Source organism: Thermobia domestica, chromosome 12, assembly GCF_964235325.1.
Source record: "Thermobia domestica chromosome 12, izTheDome1.hap1.1, whole genome shotgun sequence".
Lineage (NCBI taxonomy): Eukaryota > Metazoa > Arthropoda > Insecta > Zygentoma > Lepismatidae > Thermobia > Thermobia domestica.
Genome location: NC_137465.1, coordinates 72,920,980 through 72,938,474, shown reverse-complemented (window position 1 = coordinate 72,938,474; position 17,495 = coordinate 72,920,980). Strand labels below are relative to the sequence as shown.

Genomic DNA, 17,495 nt, shown 5'->3' with positions numbered 1-17,495 from the left:
ATAAGATTTCATACAACAAGTACTATCTCGATATTCATCACCAATAGGTAAACCTTTCCGCAACTCGGCTAAGGATATAGCGTTCTCACGATCAGAATAGTCGGAACACTTTCTATCTGTGGAATATCGGTATGGAACTAAATATTTTTCCACTCCTCACTCGAATTATCCTCGCGATGTGATGGTATTGGACGTCCTACATTCAACATGGTAGGGTTCGTGTTCGTCTGTGATGTTCCCGAATTTACATGTCTAATACATTTACAGCAATCATATCCCAATTGACTGGTAACTGTTGTTACCGTGGCGGTACTTAACGAAACAGATGTCGCAACCACGGATATTTCGGAAGATGCATTCATACCTGAAACAGAATCATGAATTATAACAGGATTATCAACTTTAACACTTGAAATATCAGCATTATTATGGTTAGTTTTACCTGTAATTCGCTGAGACAATAATTCATAATTATTCTTTTGTCTTTCTACCTGAGTACTCAACTCCGAAAGTAATTTACTATGACAGTCCACTGTAGCTTTCAGAGTTTTCAAGTTCTCCTCCTCAGATACAATTTTCTCTTGCATCTGCAGCATTTCATCCTTCTGTTTGGTCTCCGTCACTTGGATTTCCGCTATTACCGTCTTCATTTGAGTTACGTCATCATACACCTCCTTTGTCAACTCGATATTTAAAAGAATCATGGTCGCCTTGAGATCTGTTATTTCCTTCTTCCTATTCTCTTTGTCCCGTTGCAACTCTGAAATGAACTTTTCCTCTAATCTACTACTGAGGTCTCGAAACTCTCTCAGCATAAATTGCATTTCCGGAGACATTTGAGGCTCTTCAGTTCGACTGTCGACACTTCCGGCACAGTCCAGAGTCGATGATGTTCCAAAACCATTCATTTCTACTTCAGTCTCTGTTTCTAAACATTTCTTACATTTCCACTTATTTTCAGGACTACAAATCGCTTCATATTGTTCCGGTTCAAGGTCCAAACACTCAACGTGGAACACCGTCTCACACTCTTCGCATTGCACTGTGGGTTCACTTTCACCCTCCTTTGGCTCACAACCACATCTATATTTCACTTGGGAGTCTTTATTTCCCGTAACATTTCTTTTGCACTTCGATTTCGTCATTTCTTCATATACTGGATCCCCGACTATCTCTACACCTTCGTCGATTGATGTTGGCTAACTTCTCTCCACAAAACACCTCCACAGGCTTTCGCAATCACAACTAGGATGCCAAACAGAGACATAACGCCCTCTAGCAACAATCCTGGCTGGGTCGCCATTCTCTACTGTAGCCGCCCTTTCACATTGCCGGGTCACGACTATTAACATCACCAAGGCAACACGAGACGGTTCCAAATAGATTTAGAATTTATGTTGGCCTGGATATCGATAGGTACGCTGCCAAGTCCCCTGGTCGTGGTGCGTAGCAATGTGGTCGGGATTGGGAATCTCCAGATGGTCTTCGTGGCATAATGATAATTATTAAATATAGCTGGATTGGCAGTTAACAGATTTATCAGTGTAACTTGTAGGAAGGAAACACCAGATGATGGTATGGGAAGGAAGTACGTACATTTTACTATAACGCCGCTTAATGCTACATGTCTCAATCAGGATGTAAAATTATTTAAATACCACAGACGTGAAGTCTTCAAAGAGGACAATACGCTACATGCAAACTATACAGGGCTCTATTGGCACCATGCATTTAAATATTGCAGCATTGCCTCAAGTATTTAGCTTCACCGTGACCATTGCAGTATCCAGACGAACATGAGTTAACGACTAATGTATTGCTATGCCACACAGTCGCATCCACCATCGGTACGCTTCATTACTATAGATTAAGCTGCCAAGAACAACTATCTATTTTCATCTGCTTATTACTCATCTGGAAATACATAAGTAAACGAAAGAAGTTCGACGTATTCAGGTGATGAGATATTGTCAGGGATCCTAACTATTTACTCATACATGTTCATATTTATATCACCTGCAGTAAAATATAAATATTATTATATAAAATTTCACAGTACAGATGCACCAAATTAATTAACGCTATTTCTGTAATAATCTTATGTATTTGGTAAAGTAATATTTTCACCCTTTTTCAATTATAAAGTATCAATAACAACTTTCGTTAATACATCAATCTTCTTTTTTTAGTACATTCTGTATCTACTACTTTTCTTCTTCTTGTTACACAACATTTCATAAAGGCTTTATTTTTCATTAAAATCACACGTTTTGTATATTAAATTGACTATAGATAAAATATTAAAATGTATAATTATTTTGTTATATAATTTCGATCAATATTTAAATAGACAATTTAAATTTTATTACATAGTTCATTATTCCGAATCTGCAAGTTTACTAACATATTACACATCTAGACATAAATAATCATTGGCTCAATGATAAAATCGATTAAATAAACGAACTATTTCAAACTTTCAGATAAGTAGCTAATTCAGGAATTGACAAAATCAAATTTACATTAAAACATACATATACTGTAAGGGCCATGTGCCAAAATGGTCCGTTACAATGTGACCTTTAAATAATACAAATTCAAGACCTAGAACAAATTTAATCTATCTGGAGCCAGAGTCATTAGCAAATAATATTTATTGCAATGTTTTAGCGTAAACATTTCAACTTAGAACAAGCTATTCCAAACTAAGGCCGGGCCATTTTGGTTACAGCTCATACTGTAAATATTGAATGCATTTTAATACAAGAACAATTCTATTTATACAGTATACACGGCTCTAGGGCTGCAACTCTGATGATAAGACCAGCGAAGGTGGAATTGAATACAAATTGAATTTTATGGTCAAATGTTAGAAAGATATGAAAGTAGTCTGCTCGTAGCTGTTAAGTATGTGCCACTGATAGGACTGTGTTTCACTGTTAGGAAAAGGGAAGAATTGATATTTAATAGAGTATATTTTATATATACAGTACATGAACTAGAAATAGAATAAACTTTATTTGAATATATCTTCCATTACAAATCCGTGATATGTAGTACTGTGCATTCCTTTTGTGTCAGTTTACATTGCGTTTTGTTTTCTTCTTATTTGCATTCTATATTACAGGATTATGTTTCTGATGGAGCAATTGGTGACTACTCTTTTTAATTTGTCATTCTTTCTTTTGCATCTCTCGAAAAATATATTCGGTTGTTCTCCTACGATTTTCAGTCCCTTTTTTATCACTATTATGTATTTCTCTGAATGCTTCCTCTCATTTTGCTGCGTATTTTTGTATTAATTTATCTTTACGCACTTTACTATATCCCGAACATCTAAATAAAATGTGATGTTTTGCTTTCTTCTTCCTCGCACATGACACATCTTCGCACACCCTCTTCATCTTTGCGACTTTCCTATTTCCCTATGCCTAGCTTTAAAATAGCTATTATTCTCCTCCTTTCCCTATTTAAATCTACGTACGTTTCCCTTTCAAATACCTTTTTTGTCTCTCCAATTCTGTGTATTGTATCTTTAGATTTTGCCTCTTCGACAAGTGACCTAAAGGAGGTTTCTACTATACTTAGTTCAATATGTTTTATGTGTTTTAAGTTTCTGGTTTAATCTATTTGTCTACTTAATTCAGTTTCTTTTACGATTTTACTTACTCTTTGCAGCCAGGTGTTGCTATTTCGACTTTTCATTTGATCGCTTAGCATAATTTTTGCAACTCTTTGTTATTTTGTGTCTTTAGTTTTAGCCAGTATTTTAAAAGCTTTTTTATTTTACCATCGTATTTGTTGGCACACTGCCGAGATCCAGTGTTATCGCACTATTCGAGGCTGATCGAGCTACCCCCAACAGTATTTTACACAATTTATTATGTAATTTCGTATTTTTGTATTTGTCTATTATTTATTGTATGTATCCTGTATTTACTGTATTGTATTGTAGTTTGTTTAATTGTTGGATTGAGCTACAGACAGGAGCGGATTAAGGGCGGAGCCAATGGAGCCCTGGCTCCGGGACCCCCAGGCTCAAGGGGCTTCCAAAAATCCCTCTCCTTAATACTAAAATATAGCTCCCGATTTATTATATTATAGGCTTCAGACCCATGCTATTTTTCCCTAGAGTTAAGTCTTCTTTCGCCAACGTCTTCACGATACTATTTCTTTTTATTCGTGAGGAAATGAGCTATTTTTGGACTCTATTACAAACCAAATTATGAGCTTATGATGACAATTCCTTTGATATGTCTCTGTCATTTTAACGTCGTTTAATGACATAATAGAATCCTTAGCAGAGCAAAAATGTAAGGTGAAAACTTTTCTAACAATGTAGCCTTGTACATCTTTACCTATTTTGTATACGATTTTTCTCTTTTTACTCCATTAGTGTTTTTACAGGGCTGTTGACCATTTGGCTTGTATTTGGCATTTGTGTGTTACACTGCAGTATATGAGCGTTTAGCTGTTAATAATGAATGTAATTAAACTGATTACTGTAAACATGGAGTACAATAAAATATTACAGCACAATTATCGGTGTTTCGATAAGCCTATGAGGCTGTGGAAGGCAGCAAAGAAAATTTATGCGCTATAATTATTCGTAACATAGGACCCCATTGAAATAGTCGGCTCCTGGGTCCCAAAAACCTTAATCCGCCCCTGGCTACAGAATGTACAATTAAACATCTCTTACAATTTTGTTAAGCTTGATGTTATCTATCAAACGATGTGTGTGTTATCTTTGGAAGATATTTGAATTAAAGAGAGAATGAAGTTTAAGAATTACACATAATTTTGGGCTATATCTCATTAACCATACAATGTACTTTCATTTTGGTAGTGTCATAATGAAGAGCTGAGGGTATAAATCAGAACTAGTGTCACCTTAATACAGGGTTCCTACTGATCTGGAGAAATCTATTTCCCTGACTTCTTCCTGACCTTCCCTGATCTTTGGCAGGAAATTTCCTGACTTTCATGACAGGTGTGGGATGATGTTGACATATAAAAGTAATAAATAACGGTGAATATATATATATATATATATATATATATATATATATATATATATATATATATATATGAGAACATTTATTCCAGAGAGACAAATAATAATCAATTGCTCATACGTACATTCCACTTACCACCCATAATAATCTGAGCAACGTTCCATACTGTAATCATTAATGGTTAGAATTGGTTGCAATTGGTTAGAAAAAATATATTTTATAAAATTTCCCTGATTTCCAGTCTTCTTCCCTGAGTTTTCCCTGACTTCCCTGATTTCTCTGACCAGTAAGAACCCTGTAATAGATGGTGTGGCTATCATTAAACATCACTTTTTATGTTTACAAAGTAAATTGCTTTTTCTCAATTTTCTAGAAAATTACATCTGAACTTTTAAACTGACCCTTATAACAATTTTTTTCAACTGAGTGGGATTTTTCGACTAGTATGCGTCTCATTTTTAGACATTTTTACGCTAAATGCTAACAATCCTTCAGAATTTATTTATTTCACTCATATCGACACTAGCAATGCTTCATTATTTATATAATTCACTCATATCGCTAGGAGTATCGCAAAAGACGTTGTTTTCCCTTATTTATCTATTTCACTCATTTATTTACCCATTGTTTTGATTTTCGGCTTGAGGCATTGGCGGGGAGTCAAAATGTATGGATAAAAAGAGAAGATAAATGCCTGGGGACGACGGATATTCGTGTCGAAATCACAGTTTTCAGAGTCTCTAAGATGAATAGTGCCATACCCGATGATTTTAGAGTCCAAGTTTAGCCCCATTGTCAATGGAAGGGCTGAGTGAAAAATAATATGTTCTAAATGGCCGATTAGTGTCGAATCCATAGTTTTCCAGCATCACTAAGCTGATTGATGACAGTTCCCAATGACATTTGAGCCAAAGTTTAGGCAAAAAGGAACATGTCAGTTGGTCCAGGAATTGACAGGTGTAACTTCGAAGCCATCACTAATCGTTATTCATTATATATATATATATATATATATATATATATATATATATATATATCACTCATATTGATATCAAATGCCTTGTTCTTTCCTATTTATTTCATTCATTTCTTCACTTTCAAATATTTTTCATAAACAATTTACTCTTTGTGCGAACTCGCATTTTAGCTATTTAGTAATAATAAAATAATATATATATATATATGTGTGTGTTCGTCTGTTTGTCTGTGTATTACCTAAAGCCACCAAACTTTGCACACAGATAGATTTTCACAAGATCTAGTCGCATACACAGCGGCTTTTTCGATTTTTGACTTGTAGGAATGGCAGCCGGGGATTAACATTTTATGAACGTTGCTGGTTCTCTCTAAGAATGTTTTGTCTGTATGCAATCGACAACATATATTTGTATGTACGCTTAAATAATAACAAAGAATGATTACCTAGGATGATGGACATTAGTGTCAAATTCATAGCTTTGGGCGTCGTTGGGATGAATAGTAATACTCCTGATGCCATTCAAATCTAAGTTAGCCCTGCCGTCGTGTGGAACGTGCTCAGAAGTCCGATATTTAGTGTCAAATCCATAGTTTTCCAGTTCAATATGCTGATTAGTGACCTCCCAGATGACATTTAAGTCCAAGTTTAAACAAGAAGTAACATGTCAGTGAGTCCGAGAATTAAGTAGGGAACGCCGAAGACGTTGTTATAATTATTTATTTATTTCACTCATATTGATCGGAACAACTCCGAAGGGACAAAGAGACGATAGAGAGAAAGTGAAGAAATAAGTTAAATTAATTTTAAGAAGAAGCAATGCCTTGGGCACTGCCACTTTCCGTATGAGTGAAATATATCCGTAGCTCTTCACTACTTCTATATTTCATTCATACCAACAGCAGTAATGGAGCTGCTTGTTCTTAGTAATTAATTTCACTCATTTCTTCATTGTAAATATTTCATATACGACGGAGATGAACTAGCATTTCAGCTACTTTTCAAATAATTAAATTGAAACAATTAATACGCAGAATTTCATCAAATTGGGTTCAACCATCCGATCTCATGTTTTCGGGTTATATATATATATATATATATATATATATATATATATATATATATATATATATCCTAATCTAACTATATATACAACTACATGAGCTGACATAAATTATTGAGCACTTCCTGTAGGGCTACAACGATTAAATTTGGCATGATTGTAGCTTTCCGGAACTAATCCACAGGAAAATTGCCAAAAGTGAATATTTTTAATTTTTAGCAGGAAAAATTTTCCTCCCAAGAAGTGATCGAGATGCGGAACAGAAGGCAGTCGTTGGGAGAGACATTAGGAAAATACGGTGGATGCGGACATCATACTGTAACGCATGGGGAGTCTTAAAAGACTTTGAGCGACAATGGACCGTGCACTGTTGTGCAACACGTGAAAACCATATTCTTTGAATATTTTTGGATACTTGCGAGCAAAGTTGCGATTCATTTCATGAAGTTAAGTACTGTGACGATTTTTAATGGTGGTTTCATTTCGTTTTATAAAAAAGTGATGGACCATACCAACCACAGACATACCAGGCATAGTAGAATACCAGCAACAACACATTATGTGGGTGGAAAGGTGGTTTAGTAAACCGTCTTAGATGTTGATAAGGATTCAGTCATTGTTCCCACCATTTACGATTATCATAGCAGATATATTTTTCATCCAAAGTGACAATCTGATGCCGGGAAACTTTTCCGCTTCCATATACTTTCAGAACTGCACACTTTCAGACGATGATTCTTGTAGTCCCGTGTCAGCTCATGTGGCACCCGTAAATCCATTTTTTTTTAACTTATCGATTTCACAGAGACGCCGAATTCAACTGCACTCGTAAATCCATTTTTTTAACTTATCGATTTCACAGAGACGCCGAACGTCAGGGTATGGTGTATTTAACTCAACTGCAATTGTACTTTTCCGAAGATTTGCTTCTACGTGAAACACGTAAAATGAACTTACGCGCAAGGAAGTTTAGCACTGACAAGACGCAACAGCTGCCACATCCACTACTTTACATTAACTCTCAGAAAATGATGTGGAACGTGTGTTCGAAAAAATAGTACATCGCTGAAAATGGGGTAGAGTGTAAGGGACGTCTTTTCTAAAACGAAAACCTCTACAATCCTCCTACTCACTCGAATTCTGAATAGCGATTTTAGTCTATGAACTTGCAGAACAACTCCTGTATTTTTAACACCTTTCATACAGAGGTGAAATATGAGCGGGTGACAATTGAAGACTCGCTATAGAAAACAATGTAAGTGTCACCTTGAAATTGTTTCACTTATTTTATTTTTTGAATACGTTTATGCCTTAGTTAGATTTTCATACTTGGTTATATGCTAGGTTGTAGTTCTAGCAATAGTATTTTCTATTTTTTGACACTTACTCACAGTTTACCATCTGTTGTCTCTACTGTTACAGTAACTTTTGTGTTTGGCAGTTACATTGTTTTCTACAGCGAGTCTTCAATTATGGAGAATTATCGGTGACAATAGACAACAAATTTCCTACCCAAATCTCTAGTTGACAAGAAAGCTCCTGAAGGTAGTTATTAATTTCTTTAATGACATTTTGTAGATATTTTGTGGTTTGCTTTCTAAAGAGTTGATACTCTTTACTATCTTTCAGTTATGCACTAAAATTCAAAAAAGTAGTGGTGAGGGTAATGAAAAATCTTAACATCGAAATATAACTAGATAATGTGATTACTAATTTCTGAGGCGTGTGTATTCAATGTCGTTACTTCGATTTTTCACTCTTAATTTACACCTATTTTACCAATTACATTGTACAACGTATTATTGGTGAAAAATTAATTATTTATTACTTACCAGGTGTCACAACATGAAGCTCTTCCTCTTCTCGTACTTTCTCTTCTTCCTCCTACAGAAGAAAAACAAAATTTACGAGTTAGGAAACAATAAATAAGCTTTATTTGAACATTACTAAAGTAGAAAATACGTTTAAAAGGTATTACTTCACAAAAAGAGTTAATGTGTAATTTACTTAACGGTACACTGACAAAAATCTCGTAGTCGAACATCGCCGATCAAAATACCGCTGGTAAATATCTCGCATGATCAAAACATTGTTGCACAAACCTTTGTGAACCCAAAATTTCGCCTGAGCACAACTTTATAGATCCAATCTCGTAGAGAAAAGCTCACAGATCGAAATCTCGTCAGAACAAAACCTCACCACAACGAGTTATATAAATCTCTGTGGTCAAAATAATAATAATAATAATAATAATAATAATAATAATAATAATAATAATAATAATAATAATAATAATAATAATAATATTAATAATAATAGAAGAAGAGGAGGAGGAGGAGGAAAGGAAAAAACAAATGGATCAGAAGAAAAGCGTACTTCACACACTATGACTTAAAAATTAATGAATTCATGACAAATGGCATATAATTATAAATCGAACCCGAATTAGTGAAATCTTATCCAACGAATCCTGCAGCATCATTTTAAGGTTCTGCTTGGGGAGGCGGGGGCGAAACTTCTCGATATAAGTAGAACTTTACATTTTTCGTAACTTTGTTATTATAGTACTGAATTATATATAAGTTAAAACTTGCCTAAAACGGACCCCACATATATCGCAAACCTGGACGAATCGAAAATAAATTTTGGAACGAAGTTATTTCATATGTAAAATAATACTCTGAACCGAAAAACTCCCTAATGAGGAATCGGAATAATTTTCGGGAATCGTTTGCGGTGGTAATATGACTCAGATTATCTTATTAGCAATACATAGCAGGTGATAATTTTGAGTACGATTATACTTCCGCTGAAGTTCTCGGAACTATTAACTCTAATAGTCAAGAGGCTAGCTTCGGTCACGTGTGTATAAACATAGACCCTCAATTTGACTTCATAGGGGCCTATCGAACGAAGAAAAAATGGTCACATGACCTGAATACTGTCAATTTACCCAATATGGAGGATGAAAGATGGTGGGTAAGCAAAACCACCTAACTGAGAGATTGTTTTAATTCTGGTAAGCGTATGCAACAGATCCGGATATTGTTCCATAAATTATAAGTAATGTAACTATCATATTATATGGAATTTATCCAAATAAAATTGACAAGATTGGAATTCACATGTGAATTTTCATACATTTAAAATTATATTTCATACGTTTTCTGATTTTACTAAAAGCTATCCACCATACGGAAAAATACTCCGCATATACGTAAAAATGTTTTTCTCGTGTTTTAAGTAAGATAATGCAACAAGTTCTATATATTTATTTGGCACCGTTTCTTTACGATAGGCTAAAATATGACGCGATTTGATACTATAATAACAATAATAGTAATTATTGTTATTATTATTTCGTTCATAAATACACGGAAGGTCAACATATAAATTTCGACTTCCAGATTCATGGGCAATAGTCTCAGGGATTATTACACACATAATAAATATAAATAAGGTACCTACCACAGTATATAAATTGCATTCCATTAAAATGATCTTTAATAACAGTGTTGGAAAGTAGATGTGAATTTCATACTCATTTATTTTATTTTATTTTATTTTATTTATTTATTTTTTTTTTACAGAAAACCATTGATTATATGGAAAAACATTCCAGAATAAGTTATTCTCGGGTTCTTAAGTAAAAGAATTCAACAAATCTCGTGTCTCCAAGTGTCAATATTTAAGTATAATGAACAAAACTATTGTGAAACTTAATTGAAAAGTAAGTAATTTCTTTCATAAATTCCAACGACAAGGAGGATATGACTTCCAATTATGAATGTGCTCGAATTTCGAATAACAAGTTTCCTCGTTTGTAGTTAACAATGAATTACAATCAATTTTTGTAATGTTTAAAGGATTTTCATTGTTGGAATCTATGGTGTTTCTCCATAATGTTGGAAACTCCATATTATGTTCGTTTCCAGAATCATATAAAAAATTCGTATCAGAAGGTTTCGTTGTTGAAGCTACTGGTTGGAAGTTTAGCTGTTTTCCAATGGATCAAGGTTTGGAACAATTATTAACAAGCCTGCAAACAGCCAGAGAGGAATTGGAAGAAAGAAAGCAGTTGCTCGGTATGACATTATCAAATATAAGAAGACATGAATTTCCCAGCTTTTGCATGAGACCTATCGACTTGAAGATGAAGATAAATGTTCAGTGTATCGTGAGTTTTCACCAACGATAACAAGAAGAAATGATACTTGATTTCATTCTGAAAAGATATTTGTGGTATACTCGAGCATCAGCAATACTCCTTTCGAAAATATTGTTACAAATAAATTACTTGGAAACAGTACACCTTCTTAGCTTCTGAATTGCATAGAAGAAGGAAATTGCTCAGGACGCATTTATTCAACTACGTTTTGTTCATAAACCAGAATATTATCCATAAACTTCTCATTGTCAGAATATGAGTAAGGGATGGTCAAGAAATTCTTTAGAACTACTTATTCAAAAGGCGACACGATGATGGTACTTAAAAGAAAAATTACTAATGAGAATTCTGATATTCAGGATTATTTTATAATAGAAGTTTTATCTTATGTATCTGAGGAAGATTCTTTGGTGTTGAATTTATGCAGTGTTTTTCTGAAGACTATTCCAGAAAATAAAGGAACTGTTGTATACAGTGTGGCAAATGGCTTCGTAATGAGTGCAAATATTTCTAATGAAAGTTACATTTTGTGCGATTGAAAGAAATACAGTAATTTCTTTACTAATAAGTAAAGGAAATCTCTCTTTTGTTTCTTATTTGAAAATGTTCTTTTTTCCATTACATATATATGAAAATTAAGAATATGCCTTCCTAACAACATTTGTAATTTTGTCGCAACTAATGTATTTTTTTATTTTATACTATAAACTAGCCTTTGGCTAGCTGGGGGCTCCGCCCTCTGACCCCCGAGTCTGATCTGCCTACGGCCTCTCATTTTTTATCTATCGGCCTTTGCATCAACAGTGAATTTCGTGAACTTGCTCTTCATATTTCCTGAATCTCCCCATCCGGGGACTTCGCCCCCACACACTATCTTTGCTCGGCCTACGGCCTCGCACCTCTTGAACCCAGAATTCTATAGTTTCTTTTCCTATTTCAACTATTTAAAAGATAAGATTTTGTATCGCAAGAAAACGCCCATTTAAATAGCATGGGATTTTCTTCATTCCTCTTTAGAAAATTAAAAAAAATATTCACTTTTGGCAATTTTTCTGTCGGTTAGTCCTGGAAGGCTACAATCATGCCGAATTTCATCATTCTAATGATGCCGGAGGTGCTTAAACGTTTTGGGGTATAGAAGACGTCCCATATAAATAACATGGGAAAGATTTTTCAGTTCCCCATAAAACCAGTCTACGGTTGAAAATTTTATTTCTGATGATTCACTTAGCTAACGCTAACAGAAACGTACAAGCATACCGAATTTCAAGTTTTTATTCCAAGTACCTAAAACATGAGATTATAGGACCGAAATAAGGCCTATTTAAATAACATGGGGAAATTCTTCATACCCTCTTTAGACCCCCTAAAAATTAAAAATATTCACTTTTGGCAATTTTTCTGCCGTCCGAAAAGCTACAATCATGCCAAATTTAATCATTGTAACCCTACAGGAAGTGCTCAACAATTTGGGATGTGAAAGTGTTCCATATAAATAACATGGGAAAGATTTTTCAGTTCCTTATACAATCACTCCAAATTTGAATTTCTTTTATTTACGGAACGAAAACGTACAAATATACCGAACTTTAAGTTTTTATTCCAATTCTAAGTACCTAAAACATGAGATTATAGATAAAAAAGACCCATTTAAATAACATAGGGAAATTCTTCATCCCCTCTTTAGACTCCCTAAAAATTAAAAAAATATTCACTTTTTGCAATTTTCCTGTGGGTTAATTCCGGAAAGCTACAACCATGCCAAATTGTAACCCTACAGGATGTGCTCAGTAATTTATCTCAGCTCATGTAGTTTTATATATAGTTGAGATAAGATTTTTAAATAAATGGGAAAAGAGTATTATGTTTTTCTGTCACTGTTAAGATTTATAATATTGTGCTTTTTTATATTTACACCAAAATGAAAAGGGAATACTGCATTTCTCCAATACAAGAGACCTAAATTTCGTAATTAGCTTTCCATTGTGTGTATAATTTACGTACTTCTATGAATATGAAAATAAGACAGGTCCAATAGATGCCGTACTAGCAGTAACTGTCATCAGGTTTTATATTGTCAAATAAAAGAAATTTTAAAGTTTTTTTTTTGTAGTCGATAGTTATCCGTACATTACCAGGATAGCATGGGTAACATGAGCTTTTCTACTATCCTTTTTTTTGTCTTTTCCGAATATGTAAAAGTAATTATGTAAATATATTTAGCAACAGATATTAGTAGAAAGATTACTCTATCTGTTCATATTCGTTATATAACTTTCCATTAACAGACTACAGAGCTATGATGGTTGAATTTGAGCGTAGCTTAAAACTGGGTGTGAGTTGAGCGCGCTCCTTTTAAAATGCTTAATTTTGAGCATGTGTTAACTCACTTTTACACTCTGACTTTGAATTGTGCTAAGCTCGATAGAAAAGTGAGCGTTCACAACCCGGAATAATACATACAGAAGTGTAGCTAGCACCCTATACTGTTAACATGACACTCACGCGTGCCGGAGTAACTGACTGGTATTTGAAAATACTTTTACAAGAAGAGCATATTAAAATGGCGTTACTTGTGACTGGTTTGACGTATTATATATTAAATAGATTCTATTGTGTTCTAGTGACTAAATGTATGGTAGGATAACTTGAACCGCATTCCGAACCTACAATGGCTGTTCATACAATTTCAGGACTGATGCTGTAATATAATTAACGCGTATTTGTGCTTGTGCCCTTCAAAGTAGTTTCTTGCTGCACACCAATTCAACGTTGTTGACATTTCAGCAATCAATTCTGGAACACCTATTGTGGAATGCAGCGCAGTGCTCTAGTTGTGTGATCCTAGATGTCCTGGATGTTCATATATAATTTCCGTTTTAAAGTGAATTTAATGTAGGAAACAGGAAGTCACACAGAGCTAGAGGCCGCGAGTAGAGTGATGGTACACGACAGAAATAATGTTTTTGGCCAAGAACTTGAATATCATTCCTAAAATGTGAACGAAGCATTGTCATGGTGAAAGCACTGCTGTCCAGATGCCCATTTCTCAGGTCTTTTATAACTTATCCGTTATAACTGCGTAGATCTACTGTTGGCAGTTTGGCCACGTGGAACAAATTCATGATGCACGAGCCCGAACATGTCAAAAAGAAAGAAAGTCAGTAACATATTCCCCCAATATCGGATTAGTCTCTCTGTATTGGTTCTCGGGTATATAGGGGACTTCCATTGACAACATTATTTTGATGTTGGGGTCATACTCGTAATCCCGTGATTCATCACTGGCGGCTGTTTAGCCCAGTTCCCTGCTGATGATGAGACGAGTGTCTTGGTTCTGTGTGAGAATTCTCGGCATGGATTTCACCCATACACTCCACATCCTTAGGTCTTCGTGTAAAGTTTAATGGCATGAGATGATGGAAATGTCTAATTACCCTATTATTGATGAGTCAAAGTTAGGATCTTACAAGCGCAATGACTTGGACAATTTTCTCCTTATTCTGATTCACTAACAGGCAATCAGGACGGAGATCATCCTCCATGAACATTCTTCCAGCTTAGAAATGTTCAAACTAATGAAAGGTCGTTGCGCGATTTATTGATGTATCACAAAATGCTGCTTACAATATTCTCTTCAACTCTTCCTCCAAGTATTTGTTTTAAATAACTCAAATTCGCTGTTCCTTCCGAGCATTCATTTCACACGGACACAAAACACACCGCACAAAGTCACATCTCACTTAATGCTGCCTAAGCTCAAGTGAATAATAGCGTTGTGATGTCTTCATCAGGTGTTGTTACATGCACCTGTGGCGAGGATTCCAAGCGACAATTAATTCTTCCTGAAGAAAAAAAAAACAATCTGGAAATTAAATGCGCTGTCTTCCCAAATGTCGCAGTCACAAGATTGAGAAACAAGATTATATTTCGAGCTCTTTCATAGCTAAGCGGTTAGCATACGCGCCTTTGCGTGGGAGACCCGGTTCGATTCCCGGCTGGAGCTCAAGTGGCTAGGATTCCACGTTAATCAGTAGATCACGTCTTATATAGCCTCGCTGCTGAAAGGGACGTTAAACTCAGAATCTACTCAATTCAACTCAAGATGATGTTTTCTACAGTTATACATGACATTTTCAATATGAAAACTATCTTTCAGATTTTTCTATTTGTGTTTTGAAACTAATAAACTGTTGTTATAATACAGTAACAACAAGAGATGGTCAGTTACACAGAAGAAATGTTATATAAAGCCATCCCATACCTTACTATTGTATCGTGAACACAAAGAATAATCATTACGTAGTCATGCTAACAGTAAACAACGAAATGCAAAGGATTATGAATTGCTGAAGATTTTTATAGCGGCTCAAGCAACCAATTAATTTTTACGTTGTTGTCTTTGTTATTCTCACTTGTATATGACTATTAAAACAGTTTAGTAATAGTATTAATTTGAGGAGCATGTTGGAAAATCAAAGTTAATTTTGATGTAAGCGAGAAAATAATATGTGAATATATTGTTTATAAAATGTCTGCAGTAAGTTAAAATTATCGAGTTGTGAATTTTAATTTTGTTAAGTGGGAAGAGGAATAAAATGTTGAGAATAAAATGAAATAGTCAGAAATGATGATTGAACAAAAGTGTAGAGAGAGTGCTTAACTGTAAACAAGCATTGTAATAAAACAACGGAATGTCGATATGTTTGCCTCAGAGGGTGTAGTAACGGTTTTAGAAGATAAATAGCAATGGTGTAAGAGAAAAAATATATATGCATGAGTTGAGAATATAGAAAGAGTATAGCAACACTATCACTTGAGTAAAGTTTAAGAATAAATATGTGAGTAGTTATTAACTTGTTCTGATAACTTAATAGTCATGTATGCATTATGAAATAATGCTGTTGGAATGTATTAATAACACACTTTTTTAAATAATAACGAAGTATAGTTTCGTTATAGTGGCTGAATCTATGTTTGAGTATGTTAAATTTCACCATAACAAATATTAATAGATTTTCCTGTGATGACAAGTTTTAAAATTTACTGAGTACTTCGAAATGGAAAGCGTGTTAACGGTGGCATTTTCGTGTAAGGCCTGATGTCTATGCAACCCACATTGAAGTTACGCAAGGATGGTCAACTACCGAAAGGGGTATTAAGAACAAACTGTCCGGAGACTGAGCAATAAATTAAAATACTCTTCACAGTGTTTCACCACATTTGTAAAAATTTGATTTAGCAGAACTTGTCCTACATTAGAAATAAAAAAAAATACCTGTTGTAGATGTCCATGAATTGTATTTTGCTTATCTAAAACAATTTAAAGCAATCATTTTTATTGTTTATACATTCTTTGGACAGGTATAGGATTCTGCATAATTGGATATCACTAGTAGTCTACGCAGATACAGATATCCACATTAATATAGCTTTTGCGTGTATACTACTAGTTTCTAGGTAGATGGTGGATATAATTACAAGTATTCGTAAAATTACAAGAATTTTGTGATAATACTTAACACTATTAATTATTGATGTCCTATATTCATGTATAGGTGCTAGAGATTATGGTGACACAACAGAAAGTGAGTAAAGGGGGTACAGTTGATGAACGGTATCATAATAGACGGTGTCATATATTGAGTGCCTTTCATGTATATTTACAGATAAAGTAGTGTATTTCTGACAACTGCCATCACTTTACAAAATGGCGGCTCCTGACGTAATTTTAGAAATTTAAGAATGCCAACAAGCCGTTTCATGTTCCCTAGAGACCCATAAATCAAAATATGTATCAGTTGGCACTCAGTAACATGTTATACCCCCTACACCCCCCATTACTCGATTTTGCCGCTAGACTAAGAGTAAAGAGGTGGAAAGCGGAGAAAGTTAGAAAGATGTCTATTTTTAAAATGCTTACTTTAATTTTTACTTGGTTAAAGTGTGTACAGAACTTATCTCTATAATCGGATATAATTGAGTGAATCCGGAAATGTCTATTTTTTCTCCCTTCTGTTTTCAATACAAAATTCAAGCAATGATGAACTCGCTTCTGGTTAATGGTTAGCAGTTCCACCTTTGGAAGGGCCTCAATTTCTTCAAACCTACTGCCGCAATATGTTGTGATGTATAAACACTACGTAGGTTTGCAGATTTCTTAGTCATGGCTGACAGGAATAGACCCATATAATTTTTATAATACTAAGATTCCCAACGTGTGGAAAAGGCATCACCGGGCGAGAGGGGTAGTTCGTAAATTTGGATACA

The 17,495-nt window shown here is 34.5% G+C and overlaps 1 protein-coding gene across 3 annotated transcripts in view; it reads right to left on the bottom strand.

Moving 5' to 3' along the window:
- Positions 1 to 17,495, bottom strand: part of fuss (SKI family transcriptional corepressor fussel) — a 349,721-nt gene that overhangs the window by 67,905 nt on the left and 264,321 nt on the right. For all 3 annotated transcript variants that reach the window (XM_081733785.1, XM_081733784.1, XM_081733786.1), the window contains exon 4: positions 8,890 to 8,941. In XM_081733785.1, the coding sequence (XP_081589911.1) occupies positions 8,890 to 8,941 (52 nt within the window). The remainder of the gene's footprint in view (positions 1 to 8,889; positions 8,942 to 17,495) is intronic.